This window comes from Anabrus simplex, chromosome 3 (assembly GCF_040414725.1).
Source record: "Anabrus simplex isolate iqAnaSimp1 chromosome 3, ASM4041472v1, whole genome shotgun sequence".
NCBI lineage: Eukaryota > Metazoa > Arthropoda > Insecta > Orthoptera > Tettigoniidae > Anabrus > Anabrus simplex.
This window is the reverse complement of record NC_090267.1, coordinates 330,196,454-330,212,760: the sequence shown is the minus strand read 5'-3', so window position 1 is coordinate 330,212,760 and position 16,307 is coordinate 330,196,454. Positions and strand designations below refer to the sequence as shown.

The window sequence follows — 16,307 nt, the reverse complement described above, 5'->3', positions numbered from 1 at the left end:
TGTGCTAACCTTTTCATTTCTACGTAACTATTGCATCCTACATCTGCTCTAATCTGCTTGTCATATTCATACCTTGGTCTACCCCTACCGTTCTTACCACCTACACTTCCTTCAAAAACCAACTGAACAAGTCCTGGGTGTCTTAAGATGTGTCCTATCATTCTATCTCTTCTTCTCATCAAATTTAGCCAAATCGATCTCCTCTCACCAATTCGATTCAGTATCTCTTCATTCGTGATTCGATCTATCCATCTCACCTTCAGCATTCTTCTGTAACACCACATTTCAAAAGCTTCTATTCTCTTTCTTTCTGAGCTAGTTACCGTCCATGTTTCACTTCCATACAATGCCACGCTCCACACGAAAGTCTTCAAAAACATCTTTCTGATTTCGATATCAATGCTTAAAGTGAGCAAATTTCTTTTCTTAAGAAAGCTCTTCCTTGCTTATGCTAGTCTGCATTTTATGTCCTCCTTACTTCTACCATCGTTAGTTATTTTACTACCCAAGTAACAATATTCATCTACTTCCTTTAAGACTTCATTTCCTAATCTAATGTTTCCTACATCACCTGCCTTCATTCGACTGCACTCCATTACTTTTGCTTTGGACTTACTTATTTTCATCTGGTACTCCTTACCCAAGACTTCATCCATACCATTCAGCACTTCGAGATCTTCTGCAGTCTCAGATAAAATAACAATAAAATTGGCAAATCTCAAGGTTTTGATTACCTCTCCTTGGACTGTGATTCCCTTTCCAAATTTCTCTTTGATTTCCTTTACTGCCTGTTCTATGTAAACATTGAAAAGGAGAGGGGACAAACTGCAGCCTTGCCTCACTCCTTTCTGGATTGCTGCTTCTTTTTCAAAGCCCTCGATGATTCTTATCACTGCAGACTGATTTTTATACAGATTGTAGATAATTCTTCGTTCTCGGTATCTGATCCCTATCATCTTCAGAATCATAAATAGCTTGGTCCAATCAACATTATCGAATGCCTTTTCTAGATCTACGAACGCCATGTACGTGGGCTTGTCCTTCTTGATTCGATCCTCTAAGATCAGACGTAAGGTCAGGATTGCTTCACGTGTTCCTACATTTCTTCTGAAGCCAAATTGATCCTCTCCCAACTCAGCTTCAACTTGTTTTTCCATTCTTCTGTAAATAATACGTGTTAAAATTTTGCAGGCATGAGATACTAAACTAATGGTGCGGTAGTTTTCACACCTGTCAGCACCGGCTTTCTTGGGAATAGGTATAACAACATTCTTCCGAAAATCGGATGGGACTTCTCCTGTCTCATACATCTTACACACTAAATGAAATAACCTTGCCATGCTGGTTTCTCCTAAGGCAGTCAGTAATTCAAAAGGAATATCATCAATTCCAGGTGCCTTGTTCCTATTGAGGTCACTCACAGCTCTGTCAAACTCTGACCTCAAAATTGGGTCTCCCATTTCATCAGCATCAACAGCCTCTTCATGTTCCAGAACCAAATTATCTACATCTTTACCTTCATACAACTGTTGGATATACTCCTGCCAGCTTTCTGCTTTGTCTTCTTTTCCTAGAAGTGGCTTTCCATCTGAGCTCTTAATATTCATACACCTAGATTTCCTTTCTCCAAAGGTTTCCTTGATTTTCCTGTATGCAGCATCTACCTTTCCCAGGACCATACAGCCTTCGACATCTTTGCACTTCTCCTTCAGCCATTCTTCCTTAGCTACCTTGCACTTTCTGACCACTTCATTCTTTAATCGCCTGTATTCTTTTCTGCCCTCTTCATTTCTAGCATTCTTGTATTTTCGTCGTTCATCAATCAGGTCTAGTATCTCCTGAGTTATCCACTGATTCTTAGTTGATCTTTTCTTCCTTCCTAACATTTCTTCAGCAGCCCTACTGACTTCATTTTTCATTACTTTCCACTCTTCCTCTATAGTGTTTCCTTCGGCCTTTTCATTTAGTCCTTGTGCAACATGTTCCTTGAAACAATCCCTCACACTCTTTTCTTTCAACTTGTCTAGATCCCATCTTTTTGCATTCTTTCCTTTCTTCAATTTCTTCAGCTTCAGATGGCATTTCATGACCAACAAGTTGTGGTCAGAGTCCACGTCTGCTCCTGGGAAAGTTTTGCAATCCAACATCTGGTTTCTGATTCTCTGCCTAATCATAATAAAGTCTATTTGATACCTTCCAGTGTCTCCAGGTCTCGTCCACGTACACAGCCATCGTTTGTGGTGTTTGAACCAAGTATTGGCAAGGACTAAATTATGATCAGTGCAGAATTCAACCAGCCGACTTCCTCTTTCGTTCCTTTGTCCCAATCCAAATTCTCCTACTGTACTACCTTCTCTTCCTTGGCCTATCACTGCATTCCAGTCTCCAATCACAATTAGATTCTCGTCACCTTTTACATATTGTATTAAATCTTCTATCTCCTCATATATTCTTTCGATTTCTTCATCATCCGCTGAACTAGTAGGCATATAGACCTGCACTATTGTGGTGGGCATTGGTTTGGTGTCTATCTTGACGACAGTAATTCTTTCACTATGCTGGTCGTAGTAGCTTACCCGCTGCCCTATTTTCTTATTCATTATTAAACCAACTCCTGCATTTCCCCTGTTTGATCTTGTGTTGATAATTCGGTAGTCGCCTGACCAAAAATCTTGTTCTTCCTGCCAACGAACTTCACTTATACCAACTACATCTAACTTTAGCCTATCCATCTCCCTTTTCAGATTCTCTAACCTACCACAACGATTCGAACTTCTAACATTCCACGCTCTGACTCGCAGAATGTCAGTATCCATCTTCCTGATTATCTACATCTTTACCTTCATACAACTGTTGGATATACTCCTGCCATCTTTCTGCTTTGTCTTCTTTCCCTAGAAGTGGCTTTCCATCTGAGCTCTTAATATTCATACACCTAGATTTCCTTTCTCCAAAGGTTTCCTTGATTTTCCTGTATGCAGCATCTACCTTTCCCAGGACCATACAGCCTTCGACATCTTTGCACTTCTCCTTCAGCCATGTTCAGTTAAATCCAACCATCTCCCCTGGAGATCCGAATGGGGGACTATTTTACCTCCGGAATATTTTACCCGGGAGGAAGCCATCATCAGTACATCATTCATATAGAGAGAGCTTCATGTCCTCGGGAGTTAGTTACGGCTGTAGTTTCTTGTTGCTTTCAGCCATGTAGCAGTATCAACACAGTTAAGCCATGTTGAGTATTATTACAAGGCCGTATCAGTCAATCATCTAGACTGCCGCCCTTGCAACTACCGAAAGGCTGCTACCCCCCTTTCGATGAACCATTCGTTAGTCTGGTCTCTCAACAGATACCCATCCGATATGGTTGCACCTGCGGCTCGGCTATCTGCATCATTGGGACACGCAAGCCTTCCCACCGCGGCAAGGTCACATGGTTCGCAGAGGAGGATACAGAACCTAAATACTTAAAATGATCCATCTCTTCAAGTTTAATATTCCCTACCTGGAATACCCTTTATTTTCTACCCTACTGACTTCCCTAGTTGGGGTGCGAGACTTTGAAGAAACCTGAGATGCCGATCAGTCTTCAGATTGAACTATGATTCCTACAAACTGCATTAGTGTACTCTTACATTTTCTCTGCTACAAGGTAAAGCAAACCATTACGGATATGCTTTTGGCCTTAGAAGACGAGAGAATGAGTACGTATATTTGGCTGTTCCCCTCCTAGTTGCATTTTATGACATGCAGGGGTACAGGGATGCATCCTTTCACTCCACTCATAGGGGAGATAAAGATTTCTGATAAATACAAAGAAAAATGAGTGTACAGCATCTACAAAAGAATGGTAAGGCTCATGAACTGTGAGAAAATGAAAGACATTCTAGATGTAGTAAATATAATACTAATCTAATAATTATTATTAGCCAGCCCTGTAGTGTAGATGTCATGATGATGTCATCTGTTCAGTTAAATCCAACCATCGGCGATTCTATGAATTAGCACTCTCCAAGTTGTCCTGTTCCACACTGCCTCCTTTAGTTGTTCCAGGGTGAGGGTGGTGTCTGTTTTAATGGTGTCTAACCAATGAGTCCTCTCGCGATCTGGTCTTCTTGTACCTCTGATCTTTCCTATGATGGCTGTTTCCATTGAATCTGATCACATAACGTGGCCAAAGTATGCTAGTCTCAGCTACATAATCTTACCAACCAATGATGTACGGGGCTTGATGCACTCTAAAAACTGCCTTATTGGTGATTTTTTCAGTCCATGGTATTCATAAGAGTGTTTGCCAACACCAGGGCTCAAAAGCATTGATCTTCCTTTTGTCTGCCTGTTTCAGCATCCAGCTCTTACATCCATATATGAACAATGGACATATAATCGCAATGACTAATCTGGATTTGGTAGCCAAACTGATATCTCTGCTCTTCCAGATTGGGGACACAGTCATTTGTTACCAGGACCGCAATCTCCACTTCAACTGATTTTAGCTCTAAAGAAGATGAAATCCCCCACACTCTCTATCTCCTCCCCATTTAGCTTTAGACAAACTGTACCACATTCATCCGTAGTCATAACTTTGGTCTTTTTAGTATTGAGAGAGAAACAATTTTCTTCACTTTCATCTTTGAGGCAGAAAATTAAAAGCTTTAGATCTTCTTCTGTTTCTGCCAGCAGGCATGGTGGTAAACAGTGGTCTATTGTACGTGCACTTTTTAGTGATAGATGGACACCCTAGTGCTGAATCGGTCGACCTTGGTTACCTTCAAGATTCGTATTGGCAGTCTTTGAAACACAAACTAAAAATCGCTTATGATCGCTGTGCGACATCTGGCATAAACTTTACGTATTCGTACTGTTGTTGTTTACACAGCAAAGCTAAACTGTAGAATTCATGCTAGGAACAGAAACAAGCCCGTACAGTAATAGTGGGGGCTCAGTGATAAGAAAATGTTGGTCCCGAAGTTGAAGAGGGTATTGCATACTGCTATCCAGGCATATGAGTGGGTCAACTTGCAGAACATGTGAATAGTGGTAGTATTACAGAAAATCCTGATGCCTTGATTGTTCATATTGGCACAAATGATCTTTACAATTTGTCAGCACCCAGTGACATAATGGCCAAGATTGACAGACTTATTACTGTGATAAAAGGAAGGTTTCCAGCGGCAAAGCTTTGTCTCTGTGGCATTTTATATTGGCATGATGTTGATTATTGTTATATACGCCTCATTTTGTTGCTGCCATTGGTTTTTAGGGTTTCCTTATAACCGCATAACCTGTGGTGGTGTTGTTTGAGGATCCAACCAGCCTCTGGGCTGATGACCTAACAGACAACAACATTGTTATATAGATGCTGTAAACTCCACTCTTGACTGGTTATGGCATAATGGAGATGTCCTTTTTGTCGATGCTAATAGTTGGCTTAGAGGCAGTGATTTTGGAAAGGATGGGCTACACTTAATAGAAAAGGTATCTCTAAATTTGGCAAGCTTCTCAATAGAATATCTAGAAGAATGCTCTTGGGAAACTAATTAAGAAAATGAGGGGGGGGTTGCAAATCCTAATAGTCAAAACTTAAGTGATACATTAAATGATTTAGAAAGTATAACCTATGTCAGGAATGAAATACAACATCTAGGTAGGAAATCGGTTCACAAAGGTCAGATACACAATACTAAGAAAGCACCAAAGACATCTATAGAAAGGTTATTTGAACATTTTAGAGGATACTATCAAAATGTAAATGGACTTTGAAGCAAACTAACTGAGCTTAGAATTTCTTCATGTTTAGCTGACTACGACTTCATGATATTAACCGAAACAAACTTAAATGATGAAATTAGTGATGAGGAACTCGGACTCGAAACATATTCAATATTCAGATGTGATCGGTCTTCTTTAACGAGTATGAAGGCATCCCATGGGGGTGTAACGATCTGTATTAGCAAGAGGTTTATGCCTACTCTGATACCGTGCATTAGCACAGTTGAACAGTTGTTTGTGTCCCTGACTTTTAACACCACAAAATTAATCATTGGTGCCATATACATTCCACCCAGGTCTCCTGTCCAAAAATATTTCAAACGCTGCATTCCTGTTGAAAAAAATTATGTCAAATCTTGACAGCCATATATTGCTCCTTGTTGGTGACTACAATCTACCACATCTTAATTGGATAGTAAATGAAACATTTTCTGGCTTTGTGTCAGTAGGTAATGACACAGTGCAGTCCAGTTTAGTTATAGACACATTTTCTTATCTCTGTTTAAATCAGTTTAATGATATCCCAAATTCTCTAAATCAATTTCTTGATTTGGTTTTCAGTAACTCCATTTCCACTAAAGTAAAATCTAGTAATGAAAGTATTGTCCCCCCTCAATAGACACCACCCAGCATTAGAGATTTCTTTGCCTATAAATGAGCTATACAATTCCTTACCTGCTGAGAGACTTTACTTTGGCTTCTTAAATGGTGACTATAATGGACTAAATTATTATCTGTCACAGTTTAGCTGGAAGGTGATGTTTCAGAATGTATCAATTGATAAAGCAGTAGAAACCTTCTATTCAGTACTACATAGAGATACTACTTAGAGATATTACCGAACACTAACGTAACTAGAAAACTCATAACATTTAAGAAAACTAATATTAATAAAGTGGATGAGTATATGTCCAAAAATTCATTAACGATTACGGAAGACGATTGTTGTGATACCATAGTTAACAAAATTGTTGAGTATATAACAAAAGCTAGTACAGAGGCTACAAATCAAAACAATAGGCAGAAAAATATTAAAAGGACAAGACGTTTTTGCCCATGGATAACTCCTGAACTTTTAGATCTTATTAACCAGAAAAATAAATTGTACAGTAAAATTAAGAGGCAACAAGTTAGATTAAAAATGGGATGTGGTTATTTATCACAACAATTGAAGATAGATTACTCATTGGTGTGTAACAGGGTTACCAAACTTAAGAGAGAATTAGAGAACTCATACTATATTAATAATTTAAGGAACACAAGGAATCAGTGGAAAGTTATAAATGAGATATTGACAGGAAATACTAACAAAAGTAAGGATATTCATTTGAGAATACATGATGAACTAGTTACAAATCCAAAAGAAATTTCTACAACATTTAATGAATATTTTACTAGTATAGCAAAATATATGCCCAGCAATATCCAATTTAATGATCCTCCTAATTTAGGGAGTGGATCGAGTAATTCTTTGTTTTTGAGTCCAACCAATGAAAATGAAGTTGCTAATATAATAGAAAAATTAAAAAATAGTCATAGTGAAGACTGCTATGGTATTAGCAACAATACAATTAAGAAATTGGCATATCATTTAATTCCTCATATAACTAAATTAATCAATAAATCTATACAAGAGGGTAAAGTCCCTAAAAGACTTAAAATAGCTAAGGTCTTACCTATCTATAAAGGAGGGGACAAAACTGAACTTAATAATTATAGGCCTATCTCTATCATTTCTATCCTGCTAAAAATTTTGGAGCATATAATTAAAGAGAGATTATTGAAATTTCTAGATAATAATAATTTCTTTTATAAATATCAATATGGATTCTTACAAAATTCAAGCACTTACAATGCTGTTGAAGATATTGTCATTAAATTACAAGAAGCTTTAGATTTAGATCAATTAGCATCGGGCATATTTATAGATATCAAGAAAGCTTTTGATACAGTTGATTGTGGTATTTTAATCAATAAATTGGAAGCAGCTGGCATAAGGGGTGTTGCGCTAGACTGGTTTATAGACTATCTCACAGATAGGAAACAATTTGTGAATTGTATGAATACCAACAGTAATTACCAAACTATCTCAGTCGGAGTCCCACAGGGCTCAGTGTTAGGACCGTTACTTTTTCTTATTTTTATTAACGATATTGGTAACTTACATCTCAGAGGTAGATTATCACTTTTTGCAGATGACACCAATATATTCTATACCGGTGATACCATTCAAGAACTTGAACAAAATATGCAGTATGATGCAAATTTAATTGAAACGTGGTTCTGTAAAAATCAATTAACAATCAATCTGACAAAAACCAATTATATTTTATTTCATAAACCTAAAAGTAATAATTTTTTAGATTTACACTTGACGTTTTTTGGGCAATCAGTGCCTAGAGTAAAGGCTGCTAAATTTCTTGGACTAATTATTGACGAATCACTAACGTGGAAGGATCATGTTGAATCTATCTGTGACAAACTGATCCCAGCTATTGGCATTTTAAATAGACTGAAATACAAAGTTTCTCATGATTTATTGAAAAGTGTTTTCCAAGCGCTAATTGAGAGTCATATTACTTATATGATCCATGTATGGGCATGTTGTACTAAGGAATTATTCGCTAGAGTTGTTATGCTGCATAAAAGAGCATTGAAAATACTTTTTAAATTGCCTCTGTTAACTCCTACTGAACAATTGTACAGACTGTGTAATGTTCTCTCACTTGATAGCCTACGACAGAAATCTTCATTGATTATGATATATAAAATTATTCGTAATTTGGCATACTCAAATACATCATGTAAAACAAATTCAGTAATTCACAACTATAATACAAGGAATGCTAATAATATCCACTGCACTGTCATCCATTCAAATAAATATGGAATTAATTCCATATGGCATTATTCTGTTAGTCTCTACAATAAACTGCCGGAAGATATAAAGAACGCCTCTTCAATAAAAATGTTCAAAAAGAAGTTAAATAATTATCTTAAGTAGAAAAAAATGTAAATTTAACGAATTTTGAAACTGACTTTTACCTTTTCTTTTGTGTATATTTAGTAGTTGGTGTGACTGCTTGTTTACTCTTACAGTGTATCATTATGAAACAATTCAATTATATAAAACAAAACATATACCGGTACATATGATTATTTTATAGGGTATATTAATATTTTATGAAACTAACGTAACATATGTGTGATATGTAGTACTTAGCTCTATTCATGTAACCAAAATTACTATTAACTGATTTGATGTATCAAACTTGTATTACTGGAGTGTATTAATTTACTTTATAAATACTCTGAAGCCATAATATGAGAATGTACTGCACCACAGCGAGCTTTAGCTCAGGTGCCTCAGCTAATAAATAAAGTTTAAAAAAATAAAAACATTATGGTATGAAATTTTACATCCCTATATGGAATTTTAAGACTTCCAAATTCCCAAAGCAGTATAGTCATAAATTGAAGTCACTGATTATTGAAAAGAAGCAAGAACACAAGCGGTACAAAATATCAGGTCTCAACAGTGATTATCAGCCTTTCTCAAAATTAAGAAATGAATGCAAGTCTGAATCCAAATCTTGCTATACAAACTATGTCTCCAACTGTGAACAAAGTATTACTTCCAGTCCACAGAAATTCTGGCAATATCTAAGTTCTATAAAAGATCATGTAATAATATTCCTTCAACAGTGCATCCTAATGAAGTTACAGCAGATAATGGAGAAAACATTGTCAGTCTTTTTGCTAAATACTTTTCATCTGTTTATTCTTTCTTATCAGAATAGTAAGTCATATGATTATCCTTTCTCTGTCAATCAGTCAGTTATAAACATTAGTAAGGCAGAAGTTTACAAAAAACTGATATCTCTGGAATCAAAGAAAACTTTCGGACCTGATGGTGTTTCAACTTATCTGCTCAAGTACTGCTCATTTATTTTATGTGAAGCACTCTTTTATCTGCTCAACTTATCATTAAACCAAGGTGTTTTCCCAGAGGAATGGAAGAAAGGATTTGTTAGTCCAGTTTTCAAAAATGATGATAAAACTGACATAAAACAATATATACCAGTTACAATTTCTCATATTTTCAAAATTTTTAACTCAATAATTCTTGACAAGATCACACCTCTTTTTAGAAATATCATTATTGATGACCAACATGGATTATTTTCAGGACGGTCAACCTGTAGCAATGTTCTTTTATTCTATCAGTTCCTTTTGGATGCAATAGAGAACCACTCTCAGGTGGACTGCATTTATACAGACTTCTCAAAAGCTTTTGACACTGTTGACCATGATATCTTGCTGCAAAAACTAACAGGTTATGGAATTAATGGGCCTCTCCTCTCCTGGTTTGAATCATATCTTAAAAATCGCCTGCAGATTGTTAAAATAAGGAATAATTTTTCTGTGGCTATTATTATTACCAGTGGAGTTCCTCAAGGGTCTCACCTTGCACCCTTACTTTTTACTCTGTATATAAATGACATTAAAAATATACTTAAGAATTCTGAATTACTTTTGTTTGCTGATGTTGTAAAAGTTTTTATGCAAATTAATTGTCCACTTGATTGTTTAAAATGTCAAGAAGATTTACATCATCAGGAAAAGTAGTGTATTCAAATTGGGTTGAAACTTAATCATGAAAAATGTAAAATAACATCATTTTTAAAAAACAAGAAAATATCATTTCAGTGCAAATTTAGTAATAACAACTTTCTAAATCCTGTTTCACAAGTTAACGACCTTGGTGTTGTACTCAATTATAACGTATCATTTAATGAACATATTGAAAATATTTGTAAGAAATCATTACAAAGACTGGGGTTGCATTACTAGATAATCCAGAGAATTTTCAAACTTAGCTACCTATCGATTGCTGTATATATCTATGGTATGCCCTATACTAGAATACTGTACACCTGTATTGAACCCTTCTCATCAGACCTCTATCCATAGATTAGATTCAGTACAACATAAATTTCTTTCTTTATATTCATTTAGAGCAGGATTCTCATATGAAAATGTTGATTATACAGCCCTGTAACAGTCTTTGAATCTGCATAGTCTGTCACAACACCGTGAATTCCTGGATACACTTTTCATTTTTAAATTGCTTCACCCCTTGGTGAATTGCCCACAACTCCTTGAAAAAGTTAACCTACATGTACCAGACACATGCACAAGGTTTAAGAATGCATTATCTATAAATTGGCGTAGAACTAACTTTGCATTCAATGGGCCAATTGAACGAATGTCAAGATTTCTAAACAAAGTGGGTATTAATATATTTTAATGATCATTGTTAAAATTTAGAAATCACTTACATGATCTCCAGAAGTGACTATTACTTTCCCGTGACTATTACTAACCTGTGTATATATATATATCTGTACATCTTTTTCTTCTTATACTCCACTGACCTATCTTTTTAGTGTGTTTTGTTTTGTTTATTTTTATCTATTGTGTGTAAAATGGTATTACCATTAATAAAGTATTATTATCAGCATATCTCAAATTGTTTATAGTTCTTCCAAATTCCTGGGTTCGTCTTCTGGCCAGTTCAAGAATTTTAATTCTGAACTGAGAAGTAGAATGGAGTTCACGTGATTTTCTCAAGCTCTTAGTTACAGGAAGAAAGCACACAGTGAGAAGATGACACTACTGACCCAGTATGCATTGATGAACACTGATTACCATGGTTGTGATGGTATTGAGAACTTGATGATACTAATTCCAGGCAGAATCCCAGCCCAAAAAGTATATCTATATTAAAGAAGGATTTTGTTTGTGTAAAATACATAACCTGGCTTGACGCAGTCATAAACATCACATAGATCTGTTGGTACATCAGGATCTGTCGTGTAGCACCATGTTCCAGCTATATTCTTTGATGGATTCCGACAATAATTAGTAGCATTGTCGATAGAGCGCTCGGGAAAAAGTGTTTCATTGAGATAAGTTTTGTTCACCTGTAACATATCAGATATACATCAATTATTTGCCAATCTTCATTCATTGCATATTACTTCCACTGTTCTGTATCACTTACCATATGGGGTGAATTTTCAGTCCACATCTGGCAAGTCCTGTTGGATCGAGTAATATTCAACTTGCCAATGAAATCATTTGCTGTACCTGACATACGACACTCTGAAAAAGGAGAGAAATGAAGAAGAACTAAATGGTGACAGCAATGGCAGGAGAGATTCATATTAAAGAAATAAAGGCTAAGTTAGGAATTCATAGTCAAGATTATTCATAAAATTCAAACCGAGCTTTAGAAAAGAACCCTACTGGGTGAGTTGGCTGTGTGGTTAGGGGCGTGCAGCTGTGAGCTCGCATTAGGGAGATAGTGGGTTCGAATCCCACTGTTGGCAGCCCTGAAAATGGTTTTCCATGGTTTCCCATTTTCAGCAAATCCTGGGGCTGTACCTCAATTAAGGCCACGGCCGATTCCTTCCTGTTCCTAGCCCTTTCCTGTCCCATCGTCACCATAAGACCTATCTGTGTCGGTGCGATGTAAAGCCACTAGCAAAAAGAAAGAAAAGAACGCTTTGGATCCATCCCAGATCAACTTTGACCAACTCAAACACATTTCTACCCACCTTCATAGCTGTGCAATAGAACTAAACTGATGCACCATTCATATATTCAAGGACTGAATCCCATCTCTAACCACAACTATCTTGATTACAGTTTACCCTAGGATTTTCCCCATAGTTCCTTCAGAAAAATGCTGGGGGAGTACCTAATTTCTTGTCCCAGCGTATCTATCTATGTATATTCAAATAACTAGCTTTACTCATACTAACAAAGACTTCACCAATAAAATAGGGTACCGGTATCAAATAATTCCTATTTCCATACAAATAGGCTATACTGGATGGACAACCGAAGAAAATCCATTGCAGTGCAATTTTCTTTCTTTTTATGTGTACTCTGGTAAGTTGCCTGGTAAATTGCTCTTTCCTGCATATACAGGATGGTACACAAAATGACATAAACATAAAAATAAATGATATGAGTAAAGGAGTGGAATCGGAGGTAAGGCTTTTTGCGGATGATGTTATTCTCTATAGAGTGATAAATAAGTTACAAGATTGTCAGCAACTGCAACGTGACCTCGAAAATATTGTGAGATGGACAGCAGGCAATGGTATGTTGATAAACGGGGCTAAAAGTCAGGTTGTGAGTTTCACAAATAGGAAAAGTCCTCTCACTTTTAATTACTGCGTTGATGGGGTGAAAGTTCCTTTTGGGGATCATTGTAAGTATCTAGGTGTTAATATAAGGAAAGATCTTCACTGGGGTAATCACATAAATGGGATTGTAAATAAAGGGTACCGATCTCTGCACATGGTTATGACGGTGTTTAGGGGTTGTAGTAAGGATGTAAAGGAGAGTGCATATAAGTCTCTGGTAAGACCCCAACTAGAGTATGGTTCCAGTGTATGGGACCCTCACCAGGATTACCTGATTCAAGAACTGGAAAAAATCCAAAGAAAAGCAGCTCGATTTGTTCTGGGTGATTTCCGACAAAAGAGTAGCGTTACAAAAATGTTGCAATGTTTGGGTTGGGAAGAATTGAGAGAAAGAAGAAGAGCTGCTAGACTAAGTGGTATGTTCCGAGCTGTCAGCGGAGAGATGGCGTGGAATGACATTAGTAGACGAATAGGTTTGAATGGCGTCTATAAAAGTAGGAAAGATCACAATATGAAGATAAAGTTGGAATTCAAGAGGACAAACTGGGGCAAATATTCATTTATAGGAAGGGGAGTTAGGGATTGGAATAACTTACCAAGGGAGATGTTCAATAAATTTCCAATTTCTTTGAAATCATTTCGGATAAGGCTAGGAAAGCAACAGATAGGGAATCTGCCACCTGGGCGACTGCCCTAAATGCAGATCAGTATTGATTGATTGATGTTTATAAAATTAGTAATTTTGGATTCAGAACTATCTCATTTTGTGTTGAGGAACCTTAGTCCATGCATGGCCCCATATACGGTGGTATATGTCACACATGCACACATATAGCGGAAAAGATTCAGTTGATGTACAAACAGAAGCTGAAAATGGTGGTGTCTTATGTGGAGACAAAGAGTGTAACCCAGAGTCAAGAACATTTTTGTGTTTATTTTGGTATGTGGTGGGCTCCCTGCAGGGAGACAGTGTGTAGACTAACCATCACGTTTGAAACTGATGGCAGTACTTTGGACAGGAAACGAACCCATACTAAACCTGTTCGGTCACCATAGAAGATTGCAAATATGTGAGTGGCTTTGGATCAAAGTGCTTCTAAAATTACCAGAACAGCTTCCCATGAGTTGGGCATCTCTCATTGTTTGATTCAGAGAATATTAACTTTCCCCTTATAAATCGACAAGACCTCACAACCTGATGACACATGACAAGGAACCATGAGTGCAGTTTGCTGCTTGAAATATTGCAGAAGGTGATGCTGTGATACACAACACATGGTTTTCAGGTCAGTTCAATCTTGCCACTGCATAGCCCCAATATTAATCTCTGAAACTTTTCCTGTGGGTATATTTGAGACTGCCACAAACCACAAAATGATCTGTAGTTGTTAGTGGGCATTGTGTCTTTTATCTGAGGGTTAGTAAATGACTTGTATCATAATGTGGTTACAAAAATGAAGGTTCACCTCAAAGAGGTTTTACACCAAGAAGGTTGATACTGTATAACCATACACATTCCAGTAAATATTTTAATACACAGAATATCTAATATTTTAAACATATTACAGGTAGGGACATGCATTTTTTGCATTTGCGATAACACCCACTTTTTAAAAATATTTCCCAAAATGCTTGGGAAACAGTTACCTATACATAACATTGCTAACAATTCAAAAATTAGACTTTTATTTCATGAAATATAATGAAATGAGACAATAACATGAATATATCAATTTTATCAATTTTATTTGCATAATAATATAAATTCACAGTGTTTTTCCACACCAGAACAGACTATAATGTCCATTACAGTCTTACAAGGTCAACTTGTTCCCCCATTTAACTACAACAATAATTTGGGACTGGTAAGCAACAGTGCAAGATACATGTCAAAGTGTTTCAGTTCCCTGAGTGCCTTCCTTGGAGAGGATGCAGTTTACGTTCAGTGTTGGGCACACTGGCTAAATTTGGTGGGATGCATATTTACCAAAGAACTGACAAAACTTAATGCAGCGGTGTTAAGGTTAAAGCTGTGTTTCTCAATACAAGAAAGAGAAAACACCTGTTTGTTCAATTCCCCAAAAAAAAGTATCTGCCTGAGAATCCTGAACTGTTTCCAGTACCATTGCTGACAAGATGGAATAATTGGTTCGAGGCCATTTTCTACATTGAGAAGCATCTTTGTGATATAATTGAATTTGTGCAGTTAGAAAATCTGGATTATCAGCAATGCTGGTATTGACTTCATTAATTCACTGACAAATGATGAAGTAAGTATAATTTCAGCAGAGGCAACATTCATCAAGGAACATGCCAATGATTTAGCGGAATACGTCATGAACTAGACCGATCTTCATATCCAACAAGTCCTGCACTTTATGGAGAACTCAGGAAAATACTGTATTGTAAAATTTCAGAGTAGCAGAAGAAGGGAATTTTTATAGCGAAACAGAAGAAAAGCTAAATTGCATTGGAAGTGCAGATATTCAAGGAGATGTTAGACCAGCACTGAAAACAAAAAAGCCAAATAAAACCAGCATTAGCATTTACAAAATTGCAGTTACTGATGTTTGAAGACCCTGCTAATGAACTGTATTCAGCACTTTAAGTGTTTAGTCCAGTATTCATCACTAACAGTAATTTTGATTCAGCACTAGTGAAAAGTGAAGTCTATTCCATTCTTTAAAAATGAGAATAATTTAGTGGTCACAAAAGGGTGCAGTGAACTTCAAGAATAAACCAATCAAATTATGTTGTGAGATGGAGAAATAAATATTGTGAAAGTTCTGATTAGTTTGCTTGACAGTCATATCCTGTGTTTAGTGTCAGAGCTCTCCAGTCAGTGTGGTATCCATGTGCTAATGTTGACTGTGAATGTTTCTTTTCTTGATACTCAGGAGTTTTGAGTGACTTGCATTGCAACATGAAAGAAGAAAATGCAAACATTATGGCAGTGTTCTCCTTTGACAGTTAGGAAACCCAACATAATGAACTTTTCTTTTATGGTATTATGATCATTAATTTCAGTGAGAGACTTAACAGTCAGTCATTGTGGTATCAGTGTGCTGATGTTGACCGTGAAATTTTCTTTTCTTGCTACTCAAGAGTTTTGAGTGACTTGCATTGCAACAGGAAATTTATTAAGTTCTCCTTTGGCAGTTAGAAAAAAGAATATTATGTATTTTTCTTTCATATTATGCCTTCTTCAGTGATAATTGAATGATAAAAATGTGTTTCTTAATAAAAACTCCATATTGTCCTTCGATAATTAATTTACATGAAAAAGTACTTTTAAAATTCCAAAATATGATAATA

At 36.4% G+C, this 16,307-nt stretch overlaps 1 protein-coding gene across 1 annotated transcript in view; it reads right to left on the bottom strand.

Annotated features, from left to right (window-relative positions):
• Positions 1-16,307, bottom strand: part of LOC136866796 (uncharacterized) — a 382,310-nt gene that overhangs the window by 110,948 nt on the left and 255,055 nt on the right. The window contains exons 16-17 of the mRNA XM_068226847.1: positions 11,840-11,940; positions 11,594-11,759 (exon numbers count right to left, since the gene is read on the bottom strand). Coding sequence (XP_068082948.1) covers positions 11,594-11,759; positions 11,840-11,940 — 267 coding nt within the window. The remainder of the gene's footprint in view (positions 1-11,593; positions 11,760-11,839; positions 11,941-16,307) is intronic.